The 14,291-nt window shown below is 44.0% G+C and overlaps 1 protein-coding gene across 1 annotated transcript; it reads right to left on the bottom strand.

Moving 5' to 3' along the window:
* Nucleotides 1–4,494: 4,494 nt before the first annotated feature.
* On the bottom strand, nucleotides 4,495–14,052 carry gata1b (GATA binding protein 1b). Its single transcript, XM_036533698.1, has 6 exons — nucleotides 13,862–14,052; nucleotides 7,597–7,882; nucleotides 6,786–7,289; nucleotides 6,177–6,322; nucleotides 5,905–6,030; nucleotides 4,495–4,893 (listed from the first exon to the last, which is right to left on the bottom strand). The coding sequence occupies exons 2-6, from the start codon at nucleotides 7,808–7,810 to the stop codon at nucleotides 4,606–4,608; spliced, it is 1,278 nt and encodes a 425-aa protein (XP_036389591.1). The 5' UTR covers nucleotides 7,811–7,882; nucleotides 13,862–14,052; the 3' UTR covers nucleotides 4,495–4,605.
* Between the last annotated feature and the right edge of the window lie 239 nt (nucleotides 14,053–14,291).

The following is a 14,291-nucleotide window of genomic DNA, read 5'->3' as shown; positions in this document are numbered from 1 at the left end:
TAAATTTAGTGCGCAAGCTGTCGTATATCTGTTTGACTCATATTTGAATCGCAGTCACAGCCAGCTTGAACATGCAAAATGTTTCCATACACTAGATGCGTTTTCTGCTGACCGATATGTGGTAATATTAGTCAGTGCGTCCCAAATCGCGTGGGTATGGAGGCACCGAGGGGCTGCATCGTCACTGATCATTTTCAGAAATAACCATGAGGATATTTTCGGCAGTGGTCACGTTTGGGTACCTGTGCACGCATGACCGCACGACAGAATGAATTTGTGTGTGAGAGCATGTGTTTTGGTAGTAGGTAGGGGTCCGTGAGTCTGCAACTCTACTGATAAGTTATCAGTAGCCGGGCAGCCCATGTACCATAGAAAACTATGTTCCACTCCCTTAGGGCTGGTACACGCCGAGAGTTAAGATGACCTGACGAGACTTCTCAGCCATGAGGAAATTGCAAGACGATACACTGAAGATAATTTTTCATCAAAATCGATACCTTTGAGTTTACATAGGGACAAGAAAATACACATACCAGAAGAACAGATAATACACCACTGAGGAAGGAGATGATGAAGAAAGAGAAAGAAAAGAGGAAACTACAGCAAGGACTCGAAAATACTTGTATCATGTGTCGCATTCAATGAATTCCTGTAATATGTATTGATGAATGCCTTCCACATGTTTAATTTGCATTCTTGTAGAGGGTGACTTCAGTTGCCTGTGCTCTGTATTATCTATTCATGGCTGGATTTAGACTGGAGAAATTCAGATACACCACCTCAGTCAAGGAAATCCTCTTACATCTTACTTTTAATCATTGATTCGTTCAAGAATGTGTTAAACATACAGCACTTAATTGCTGCCAATTAAAAGGAAAAAAAAAAACATGAAGGGACTTTTATGATATTAAACCGCCTCCATTCAACTGTGTTGAGAGCATCTGTAAATGAGTGTGTGGGTGGGTGTTCGTCCAAGCCAGTTGTTCAAACGGTATCTAAATTCAGAAATTGAAACGAGCGTGACACTTCAGTTAAATGATTTGTGAAATTCCCGGAGTTTATGGAAAGTGCTGGATTTGCATAGGCCGTGTTCCTGACACCCTCTCACTCTGGATGCCGGGGCTGCGTCCGCAGACAAAGAGGCGTTTATAGCCGAGTAACCAGCGATGACAATGGCGCTACAGTATGGACAGACCGCAGCACCGAAAACAGTCCGGAGAATTTAAATGTCATTTACACACCGACAAATAATGACCTTTGTAAGCTGAACCCCGTCATTTGTATAGAACAGTTGCGGCCATATGTTTTGGATCATTTAAAGTTCTCTCTGTTCTCATGAAGTGTTTTGTAAATGTTCCTAATTTTAATATAAAATTGCTTAGTAAGTGCCAGCTAACTAACCGCACAACACTGCAAACACAAGGCAGGGATTTCCCAAATGAACAGGAGTTATTATATATAAAGCCCATGAAGTGTTCAGTCCTTTGTATTGCATATTCCATTTAGCAATGGGACTAAAACTACAAAACAGTGAATGCTGCTTTACAAATGATCTGCGGTCAATTTCTGTAAAGCAGATTGTAATTTTAGAGTCAGTCAGTTTCTTCCTGGGATTGACATACACGCCACTGTTCTTTGTTCATCACCTCAAATGATGGACTTTACTCTTTGCACAAGCTCCAAAATCACCTGTACCTTCATGAGACCTTCACCAACTCTGAGATTTTAAAAACCGCGTCACTCCAATAATTTTTAAAAAGCCCTGTTGGGGCACAAATATTTAATTGCTCTCACCAAGCCAAGTTTGTGATTCCTTCTAGTATATAACGTTGTACCATTGGGCTTATTATGGCATGTTGTATCTTAACAAGCGCAAGCCTGATCATCACATCTCTGCCTACAAGCATTCAATGGGATTTAGAGTGCAGCCTACAGCAAGGAATGAATAAGAAGATATGGATAAATGTCTGCTACTGTTGCTCAGACCAAAGGAAGGAGAGAAGGCATAACACTTTGCTGGGCCTCCCCCCCTCTTTCAAAATACAAACAAAGGCTGCTACACTCTTATCATTACATTACATTACATTATATTCATTTAACAGACACTCTTATCCAGAGTGACTTCCAGCACAACAAAACAGAAGCATATCCATTCAAGTTGAATAAACAGCCCAGCCAACAACACTCCCAGACCAGTGAGTGCGATCATAACACCATTCAAGCCTTACCACAAGCTGACTTGGGCAACTTAACTAGACAAGAGGAGCCAAGTATATTACCATACATCACAGTCACTAGATCACAGAACCCAAAACAACTGCGATACTACACGTAAAATGAACAGAAAGTCATACAAGCAGCGGGTGTTAGGGGGTGGGGATCAAAGTGGAACCGAGATGCAGTCTGAAGAGATGGGTCTTCAGCCCTATCAGCCAGAGCTTTGCATGTCCAATTCATTGGAAGAGGCCAACAAGGAAACACACAAGCTGCCAGGGGGAGTCCAGTACCTCTGCTCTACTTCAAGCATTCAAGCATTTCATTTAACCCAAGTGCTTCATCACGAGCCAGGAGTCATTTGTTTAGCTGAACTGGCAGTGTGGCAAGTGCTGGCAAGTACTTGTACTGGCAAGGAGCAGGGCCTGTAACTGAAAAGTTGCTGGTTCAATTTACCTGCTGAGGCACTGCTGCTGTACCCTTGGTCAAGGCACTTAACCCAGAATTGCCTCAGTAAATATCCAGCTGATAATAAATGGATAAAGTTGTAATCTACTGTATGTCACTCTGGGTAAGAGCCACTGCTAAATGAGAATAATGTAATAAGCACCTTCTGCTCTTAGAGGATTACTGATTTAAATGGAGCTGGGGGGCATCCTATCTTTTAACCTCAAAGATCAGTGCTTGTTTTAATATTTAATATTTATTTTCAGAATATATATTGGTTTTCTTACACCTGCCAAAAATTCCTCAAACTAGCACACTTTAAAAGCATTTTGATTAGCAGATTCCATTTCTAAAATAACTCTAACCAATTCAACATTTTTTTTAGCATTGTGACATATGATAAAAATATGATTAAAATTATAATTATAATTATAATTAAGATATTATTATAATTAATTATAATTATAATAATATCTTGCAATCAGCTTAACAAACCTGTTACTGGAAGGACAGGGGTATTTTGTGGATTCAATAATCCAAACAAATTTATGGAGTTTTTTTGCTTAAGAGAGGGCAAGTTATGTGGCCACCTTGAGTAAGTAAAACACGATAGACAGGGTTGGAAAATAAGCGTCTTTCATGAAGACACAAACTCTCTCTCACACACACACACACACCCAACCCCACAAGTTGATATGACAGGGTGTCATAATATATTGCTGACTCCTTTTTTAAAACTAGAAATGTATGTTCTGAGTTCATTATAGATATTTGGATTAGCTTTTAAAATACCAAAATGTTTAGATAAAATATTGTAACTGGTTTTAAAATTCCAGTTAGACTGTTTATATATGACTGCTTTTGAAGATAACCTATAATCAAGTACCACTGAAAAAATCCTTCTGCTTTAACAATTTTCTCCTAAATATCGTTATTTCAATAATAGCAGTGCACACATCCGTCCCTCAAAACATTAAGCCGTCAGTTTACAGAACCTTTTCATAAATGCATTTGTTGTGTTTGATTACAATTATTCTGTGTTTACATATTGTGGTGTTATATCACAGAGTGTGTGTAGATGGGGGGTGTACATTAGTACTTTGGTTATTAAGTTATAATTATTTATTAAGTTATATTAACTTTGGTAGAACCTAATGAAAAAATAAACATGTAGCCTCAGACATTGTGTTTTGTCTGTGATCTGCTGATTGATGGGACATTAGAGCCATTAATCCAATCTACAGAGACAGAGAATGACTTTGAGCTAGTTTTTTTTGTTAATGCCACAATACTCCACTACTGGAGCAGCCCAGATTAAGTAAAAAGTGTGTTATTGTGGGTATTGCATTTTCTCCATCACTTTAATAAGTCTTAACCACTCTGCTTTTTGTGTTCACGAAGACATTTATTAGCATTTTTTCATGTTTTTTTTTCAATGCGTAAAAGTCAAAAATTATAGCAGACCCATATTCAAAATTCTCACAAAACCTTACAAAAATGTATAACAATATATTCATATCTACATCCTTCACCTTTTCACATAAAACAAACGATAGAAAATGTACCATGTTAAAAAGTTATTTTTTGTCATTGAGTAAAAATACATTTATAGTGTCCAGTGTATCTCTTTTGGTTTATGTGTGACTATGATTCTATCCCCCAGTTTTACAGCGAAGCACGTCTGTGAGTCTGATTATCTGTTTATCTGTTAGTGATTGTTTGCCTGTCTTTCTCTTCTTTTTCTATGTGTGTGTGTGTGTGTGTGAGAGAGAGAGAGAGAGTGTCTCTGTGAGTGTGTGTGTGTGTGTTTATGTGTGTTTATGTGTGTGTGTGTGTGTGTGTGTGTGTGTGTGTGTGTGTGTGTGTGTGTGTGTGTGTGTGTGTCTCCTTCTATGTCTGTACAATCCTATGACTAGGTGCCCATGCTGCCTCCCTTTGTGCTCCTCACACCAGTGTGGGCACCATGCCGGAGGTTGGATGGTAGGAGTAGGGCAGTGAGGCGGACGGGTACAGGGAGTTGGACTGGGGCAGCAGGTGTGGGGAGTGGCTGTACGAGAGCAGGGGCCCGGAGCCCAGAGGGTAGGGGCCAGCATGCTGCTCAGAAGGGGGTCCCCGGGGTGGGTCAGCGTACGGGTCAGCCCCCACACTCTTCTTCCCCTTTTTGTTCTTGTTGGACACTTTGCGGTTCCGTGTCTGGATGCCGTCCTTCTTCATGGTGAGGGGTCTGTTCACCTGAGGAGTGGCAGAGGGAGAATTCATTGTATATTCAACCGTGCAGCAGTGTGACTTAGCATTAAGGACCAGGACTCATAACCAAGAGGTTGCAGGTTTGATTCCCCGCTGTGGCACTGCTGCTGGACTCTTGGGCAAGGCACTTAACTCACAATGGCCTAAGTAAATCTCCAGCTGTATAAATGGATGACAAAATTGCAACCTATGTGAGTTGCTCTGGATAAGCATCTGTGAAATGACAATATTGTAGCGTAACTCAGTGTATGCTCTTCAGAGTGTGTTAAACTCCATTAGAGGTGGTTGTAGAATATCTGGGTTACCAGATACCAGCTTGTTGGCGGCAGTGTAGCATAGTGGTTAAGGAGCAGGACTTATGACCGAAAAGTCGCTGGTTTGATTCGCCACTGGGACATTGCTGCTGTACCCTTGGGTAAGGTACGTAACCCACAACTACCTCAGTAAAAATATCCAGCTGTATAAATGGATAACATTGTAAGTCACTCTGGACAAGAGTGTCTGCTAAATGCCAAGAAAAATGTACCACAGTGCCTATACTGTAAATATCTGTGTGTGGAGGGAGGAAAGGGAGAGAAACTGCCACTTTTTCTCAGTTATGCTGTGATGAGTGATATCGATTCAGATAAAAGACAGAAAATCATGCTTATGTCCCTTTCTGGATAACCAATCACCCACATCACTATGGTGTAAACCTAACAATTGGAATTCCTACAGATGATAACATCTAAACTAGTGTTTCTCAACCCTCTCCTGGAGGGCCCCCTGCCCTGCACGTTTTAGATCTCTCCCTGCTCCAACACAGCTGATTCAAATGATCAGTTCCCAAGAACAGCTTCAGGGGTTCGTAACGAATTGATCATTTGAATCAGCTGCGTTGGAGCAGGGAGAGATCTAAAACATGCAGGGCAGGGGGCCCTCCAGGAGAGTGTTGAGAAACACTGGTCTAAACAGAGGTGTGAGGCGGGGTGTGAGGCAGCGCAGTCAGGTGCTCACATTGTGCAGTTTGAAGTAGAGTCCGCAGGCGTTGCACACGGGCTCTCCACTGGCATTGCGCCTCCACAGGGTGGTGGTGCTGGTGTGGCAGTTTGCGCACTGAGTGCCTGCCCTCTTGCTGACAATCTGACAGAGACAGACAGACAACGATGTAAGAATTCAGTGACGGATTGATCCTGGAGGGGTACGTCATGCAGAGTGACATTGTGAAGTATAAGTATTCACCCTTCCCCCCTCCCAGTCTCCCATCCCTGTTAGCTGTTGGAATGTACCAGTCTCTTCTTTGGCCGAATGAGGGGTCGGTTCTGTCCGTTCATCTTGTGGTACAGCCCGCAGGCGTTGCACAGGTAGTGGCCTGTCCCATCACGGCGCCACAGCGGGGTGGCAGTGGCCCCGCAGTTCACACACTCCCGGGCCTCTGTCCCAGCACACGCAGAGAGAACAGTCAGCATCGACATTCCACAAGGCCTCTTACTGCACCACTATGACATCACTGTATTTTCATGCAGCCACACAGACTGTCACTGCATCACTATGACATCAGTCATTGTTCATGCTGTTGCTGTCACACAGACTGTTACTGCATCACTATGACATCACTGTACTTTCATGCACTTTCATTTCACTACACTCTACACTCCTACACTACACGCTGAGAGTACACTGGTGCTGCTCACCTACCCTTAAAGGCCCTTTGTATTCCCTTTGCTCCACTGTAGCTGGCCCAAGATGCACATGATAACTCACAAATAATATGGGAATATAAGTGCAGAGGGTAGAATAACATGAGAATCCACTATAATCAGTTTTCATTTATCCACAGCTCTGTCTGTCATGACCTGTGATATGTGATTTGAGTACGTTTGGTAAAGATTCCTCACCAGGTGGGGAGAGTCTCATCTTATTGCGCAGTTTTGGGGAGTAGGAGGAGGGGCTCATCCAGCCCCCTGGGGAGGAGTAGAGCGCCGCGGTGCTGTACTCCTGCGGGGAGGCCATGTAGGAGTTATAGTGCCCCAGCGAGTGGGAGTGCGAGTGGGGAGGGTGCGGGTAGATCCCCCCGGCGGCCGAACCCAGGGTCAGGAAACTGCCCCCACCTCCCTCTATGGGGCTCAGCCTCTCACCCTTCATGGCCTCCTGTAGCCGGAGGGTGTCCTTGCCATCCTGGCCTGGGGAAGGGACCCCGTCCCTGGTGGACGAGAACGAGGAGGTGGGGGTGGGCTGGTAGAGGGAGGACGAGGTATGGGGGTGCAGAGGAGTCTTTCCGAAAGGACTGCCGGGCCAGGAGGAGGGCGGAGGGGTATAGGGGGAGCTCAGGGCATGGCCTCCGGAGCCCTCAAGCCACGGGATGTTGTTGAGGAGGGAGGAGGAGGAGTAGACCTGGCGAACTGAGAGGAGGAGAGAGAGAGAGAGAGAGAGAGCAAGTGACTTTTAAAATAATTTATGATGCTTCTGTCCACAAGTCATGTTGCAAAAGAAGCCAAGGTGAAACGATCTAACATACGATACGCCAGTATGTTTCACTCTTGAGTCTTTATGCTTAAAAAACATGTCATACAGTAGCCATACAGTAGCCATTATTTAGTAAATTGACACAGATTATAAATGTTAATAGAACAACAGGAGATGGTTCCAGATGAGGCTGTGTGATTTCAGTGGGCCGCAGGCAGGCGGCAGGGGGGTGGAGTTTCGGACCTGGGCTGTGCCTGTAGACCGGAGTGGCCCGACTGTGGCTGGGGCTGGAGAAGTAGGAGGGCAGGGTGGCGAAGTCCGAATCGGCACTGGAGTACAGCGACTCCTCCTCCTCGCCCTGAGGTAGCAGGCCCGGCTCCGAGGTGAAGCTGCTCATCGCCTCAGGCCCGATCGCCGACGGCGACACCCAGCGAGACTGCTCCACGGCGTCCTCCATGGTTACGCAGATTGGTGAGTGAGCAGGGGGGACGAGGTGAGGGGGTGGGGCCACGAGAGGTTAGCGCTGTCCCTGTGTCAAAAACAAGTCTGTTAAGGGTACAGCAAAAAGGATTTTCACCTTTTTGTTCCAGTTGTTTTTAATCAAATGCCAGTATTTTTTACATTTTAAGTTCACTTTTTGTAGGATGGTGATTTAAGGTGAATTAAAGGACAAGCCTTCTCTATTGAAGTAAGAGAGGGATGCACAGTGGTTGATCCTTTTGGTTGATTGAGACTTATTGATTGAGAAGTTTCAATTTATCTTTTAGATTATCTTGAGGTCATACCACTTCAGTTACACAGAAATAAAATATTTGTTTAACAAAGAGAAGTTAATTCATTCCAATCTTAATGCATGATGGTTAATGCTGCCATTTTTCATAATATAAATATTTGCATATGCATTCTTGTATGTCTGTATTTAGTAATGTAATTCATTGTTTTATCTCTTGTGACTGACACCTTCCTGCCAGAGCATGTAGGAGTGACAGTGAAGAACAAGCCGCAGCAACAGTCAGAATTTGCATGTTGCCAGAGAACCTGTTTATAGGTTTTGTTGATGCTGTTTCACTGAAAACTCTAAGATCATCAGATATGGTGTTAATTCCGGCTGTTAATTCTACACTTTTACAGAACCCTTTCAAAGAGCCCTTTTAAGGGTTCAAATCTGAAGGAGCCTGTGCTCACATATTAATCTGTTCGAGAGGAGCAGAAGATGTTACTGCACCAACAGATTCCTTTTTAAGAATCTGCATTTATTTTTAAAACGTTTTTCTCTCTCTGTTTATTTTGGCAGTTGCCCTAAGGCATAAAATTCAGCAGTTCAGTTAGAAGGTGAAAGTTCAGTGTACAATGCTAAATAAGTGCAAAGTAAAATTTCAAATGTCAGTGCAAGCTTCAATATACTGAGCAGAAGTCAATGATGTTACAATTCATCATTACGAGAACAACTTCAGTGCTATCTGTAAAAACCAAAACCTACTGATACGGTTAACAATACAGTGCTTCAAATTTGTTTACAGTCCTGATTAAGAGGCTTAATCTCAGACTCTCAGTCCAATAATTGTCACTCAATGAGTTTCCTAAGATCCTGGGACTGAGAATAAAGGGGAAGACAAGAAATTGTCAAATGGGTGGGTCTTCATAAGGCAGCAGAGGGTACAAGCCTCCCTCCGGTGACTAGCTCATTCCACTAATACAGGGCTAAAGACGGTAACAGGCAGGACCCTGCTGGGACGGAGGAAGGAACAGATTGTGCATGATTGTTGCTGATTCTTGTTGTCCTGATGCAATTCACACTTGAAACACTGCAAGCTCATACACATGTGCATCTCCACACACATACGCACAGACACACACACTCACATGCTCTCGGATAAACACACACACACACACACACACACACACACCCACATACACAGTGACAGTGCAGTAACAGCTTTACGGAGATCACAGATATCTAGCACAAGATATCTTTACTCACTTAAGATAAGGGGAACGTTAGGAGGTTGATAGGGTTTGAAAGAACCAGATAGGCAGCGTTACTATCATAACAAAATGACAGAAATGGGCAGAGGGGAAAACACAGTCACATCTGATTAATAGAAGTCACTTGTTGAAGAACCATTTCTCAATATGAATCAGCACAAAGCAGTGGAAGGTTCTCATGGTAAATTTCCCAAGAAGTCAATCTGGTTACGCTTGCAGCTGCGCCAGCACAGCCTGACTCATGCACATGATCAGTGAGGCCTACGATAACCTGAAAGGACAAAAAATAAATCTCTCCTGCTCCAGAGCATGACACTCTTCAGATCTCTCACTTTCGACTCAGTCCACTGCAGCTTCCTGGTACTGAATCAGTGTTCGTCAACAAACCCCAGACATCACATTACTGTACTTGCTCCTGTCCAGAGAGACTTGAATAACCTACACGCAATCCATTTATACAACTGAATACATATAGATGCAATTCGACTTAAGCACCTTGACCGGGGGTACAACAGCAGTCAGTGCCTTACCGGGGAAGTGAACAAGCACCCTTTGGGTTGCAAGCCTCACTCTTCAGCACAACTGCACACTGCCTGCCCATAGAGGCTGATAACAAATGAAGCACAGCTGATTGTTATTTATTTTGACTGATACCTCTACAATCCTACAGCCCTCTACTGGTTTCAGTGTTTGACCATTACCACATGTCCAAACGTTAACTTTATAAATCTATAATAAACTGTGCATTTTTAAAGGGGTGTATTGTTTTGATTATTGATTATTATGAAATTGGCAAAGCAATTTAATTAGTTTTTTAAAAAAAACATTCCAAAACACACATGCGCCCGCACACACACACACACACACACACACACACACACACATACGCGCACGCACACACACACAAGCGTGCTTAGCTGACCTTCACCTGACTTCTCACATCTGTCCCTGAGCTCATCTCTTGTGATCCATCACTGTGCCTTCATTTGCATAGCAATCTTCTTGTGGTAATTAAATGTGTGGTAATGCTTATCTTTAAAACAACCTGGTTCCTAGAGAAGTAAAGTTCTGCAGATTATTGGGGTCTCTCCAAATAGTCAGAGGCACGTCAGAACTAGGAAACACTGTCACCCCTCCCCAGATTCTGTAAAGCAATCACATCCATTGACAAACCAACACCTGTGGAAAGAAGTATTTCCTATGTTTGAAACTTTTGCAAATTAACAGTCCATAGTAGTATAGTAGTATGGTATTAGTGTCACACTCTGGCTGAATCCACTTCAAATGGCAGGACACGTCAACTTAAAATATGCTCAATTATCATGAATTGCATAATATATTAATAAACCTTTCTTGATAAGCTTGACTGCTTACTATTTTCAATCAAGCGTGGGTACAGAGACCCAGAAGTGCGATGTGTCAAGCTGACGAATGTCGAGTACTATTTTGTGTTGTTTTGTCTGTGAGGAGTTAATGCGCAGCTGAACAGAGCTGAGAGGGGCGGTGGGCTATCGGCTCCCGCAGGGAAGTTCAGTGGATGCTGTGAGTGCTGGCTTGTGCTCAGGGTTTGAACAGAGCCGAGCTGGGAGATGTGCAGAGGAGCGGTGGGTAAGCGGAGTGGTGCAACAGGCGCTGCCCGCCTGCGCTCTGGCGCAGGTCTGCACGGCTCCACGCGCAGATCTCAGCTGTGGTGGCGCTGGGGACTGGGTGATGAAAGTGGTATCAGACGACAGAGCGCACCAGGAAAAGAGATAACAGACCAAAGCCTCCACTCTTTACCACAGCCCAGAGAGAACTTTCAATACTCACCAGCCTCTGCTTTTTAAGACATCAGCCGCGTCAAATCCGCTACTCTCATCTGCTGACACGTGAACTACGCCGCTACTGAATACAGAGCGTTCTGTTTTCGCTCAGACTCCGGCAGGACAGTGATGTGTGGAACCACTCATCACAGAGTGGATAAAGATTCTCAGTGTCACTTTAATCACAGTTAGGCAACATGGGCAACATCAAGATGCAACATTACAGTCTCAGCTGCTAAATTCTGGGCATTTTGGACAAACTACATGTACCTACCAGCGTACTCCACTACAGTGTCATTAAGTGACGTCTGAGACAAAGTTTACCCTTTCAGAGTTTGACTCACAAAATGAGCATGGACCCAAACAGCAGTTTAAAGCTGTAATCCCAGCATGCAACAATTTGTAAATTGTTTCCAGAATATTTTTGCATGCGTTCTGTGGGGCAGGGGTGGCACAGCCTGTAGAGGAAGTGTGTGTGTATGTGTGTGTGTGGGGGGGGAGTGAATTTGCATGGCATCGTTCTGAGGAAACAAGCAGAAAGGGGATCTGCTCATCCAAGCACGAGGCGCACCAGCCCACAGGAACAGGGTTACGGCACGAGGCTGGCCCGACACAGCCATGACTGTGCATCCGCCCTGTCTGCAGCTTCTGCCTGCGCAGACACCTTCCATACAGGGTTACAGCACCAGCCTGGTCCTGACTGCGCATCCGCCCTGTCTGCAGCTTCTGCCTGCGCAGACGCCTCCATTCAGAGCCAGAAAGCACCACTGCACTGTTGTGGTGCCATTCTTATGTGTGTCCTCAAGTGTAATTAAAGATAAGGGTTCACATAGATAAGCCCTGAGTGAACTCGAGGTTTGCAGGTTGTGGATGAAGTGTATGTCTGGGGGTGCAGTGCCTTTGGGTTAGCGCTTATGGCTGAAATCTGTATTACCCCAGGTAACACTGAAGGTGTCTGTGAGTAACAATACTTAAAAGCAAGGCTATGCAAGGGGTGAAATTAACAGCAATCTTTAGTCTAACCCAGTCTGTTGAATCAAGAGATGTCATCTTGTTGATCCTGAGAACATAAAGGTTAAAGAATTGTTTGCATACAATTTCTATCTACTTATGAATAAAACTTGAATGTTATATTGCTATAACTTAGAAGACATACTCAGGTGAAGGTTGTTAAAATAATTTTAAAAGTAAAAAAACTTCATCATGCCAGATGTGAAATATAACATACACCTGGAAACATGCATAAATCAGCAAGGCTGATAGCTATTATCTTTCATAATGATCAGTGAGAAAGTAATGACTATTTACAATATTTTGTTAATGCTGCACATCACTAAAGCCTTGTGTAGGGTTTACCGAATCATTTAACTACTGTATTTGATTTTTAAAAATATCCTGTTTAAAAAGTAATATGCCTAAGAAATAGGCCAAATCTTTCATGAATCTTTACTGTATGGTTTAAGTGGTTAATCTAATGCTGTTGTCACATGTCATTCATTAATAGTACTGTCGTGCTCAGGGAATCCAGTCGTTTTGCAAATACATCAGCACTGTTTATTTAAATGACATTTTTTGGCATGTTCTCCAGTTTTGTGAGGCATGAAGAATTCTGTTCGATATTGAATTGGAATGCCTCTTTAGGTAATGGCTTATTTTACTTGGTCCATTATTAAGACTAAAGAGCTGAGCCACAGCACACCACCCTCTGAGGAAGCAGTGAAAAATTGCATTTGGTTTGAGCGTTTTTTTTTTTTTTTCTTTTGCAGAAAATTTCCACATGCAGGCCAGAGCACCTTGGCGTCGGGGGTGCCATTTTGTGCCGCAGTGAGAGACGCGTGCACGAGATCGCGAGACGGCGAGACGGCGAGCCGCCCGGCGCCGAGGCAATGGCAGTGCTGCCCACTGCAGGCCAGAGCGAGCAGAGATGTTCAGACATGGCCGTGCGAACAGGGGGGCCACCGACGCGGCGCTGAACAGAGCGCAGGGGAATGGCGCCCAGCGCAGAAATTACAGCAGACTGCACGGACCCTCTCGTTTACAATTCCCAGATCTGCCCTTCACACTGAGGATGTTTACCCCACCCGAGCACTGAGCAGACCCTTCTACACAGACTTTACACAGTGGTCAACAGTGGCATGGGAAAGCATGCAAATAAATGTTAAATCCAAGTGATTAATGCTCTTACACGTTTTTTTTTTTTTTTCCTTGTGAATTTCTTCTGAATTTCTTCAGCACTCAAGACTACAGGAATTTGAAAACTGGTGTTCTTACGAAATGAAGCAAACAGCAGCATCGCCACAATGCACAAAACAGCCAGGTAAATAAAAATTGTTCATTCAAAATCACCTAATTATTCCAGACATATCGCCCCAGGACAGAATTTGTATTCATACGTGTTCAACGACATTGAAGATTTTAAGTCCACTTTCAGGTTATTGCTCTGAGGTAGATGTTTCTGTTTTCCCAAACTAGAACATGCCGTATTGAACATTGCATACTCTGAGGAACTAAAAGTAGCCACGGAAAAAGTTATGAATCACATATTTTCTTGGACAGGCTCACCTGTGCCCTGTGACTAAAAGGCTCTGCGGAAAGCAGAGGTGAAGTGCTTCTTCTGTGTTTCCTTCCCTAATCAGCCACAGTAACAATCAAGGCAGTGACAGATAAAGAAACATTCAGTGTTATGGTGGAAACCTTGATAAAAAAAAAGCAGCACATACCTGACTGTGGACTCTCTGGAGAGGATCTCTGTCCTGGATGTGTGGAGCAGCGGTGTGCACTCCCAGGCCACGCGAGGCAGGTGAAGAGGCCGCAGACTGAGCAGTGAGGTGTGAGAGAGGGGGGCAAGTGAGGCGGATATTCGGTGGGGCACTCTTCAGCAGAGTATCTGAGCTCTAGTACTCTGGCTACCAGTTACTGAGGTTAGAAGGAGGGGTAGGGTGTTGGGAGGGGCGGAGGGTCAACTTTTAGAGATGTACTTTTTTTTTTTTTGTCTCTGAAAGACACACCCCTCTGTCCCTCCTCTTCTGTGGCACTGTTTGTGATGGTGGGGGGGACAGACGTTGGCCACAGTTGAGAACTGATATCACATTTCCCTTTCAAAGATTAACACTCACTTTTCTCTTTTCTCTGGTCATCAGATGAACAGAT

This window comes from Megalops cyprinoides, chromosome 7 (assembly GCF_013368585.1).
Source record: "Megalops cyprinoides isolate fMegCyp1 chromosome 7, fMegCyp1.pri, whole genome shotgun sequence".
NCBI classification, from domain to species: Eukaryota; Metazoa; Chordata; class Actinopteri; order Elopiformes; family Megalopidae; genus Megalops; species Megalops cyprinoides.
Note: the sequence above shows the minus strand (reverse complement) of the source record. Positions and strands in the feature narration are given on the sequence as shown.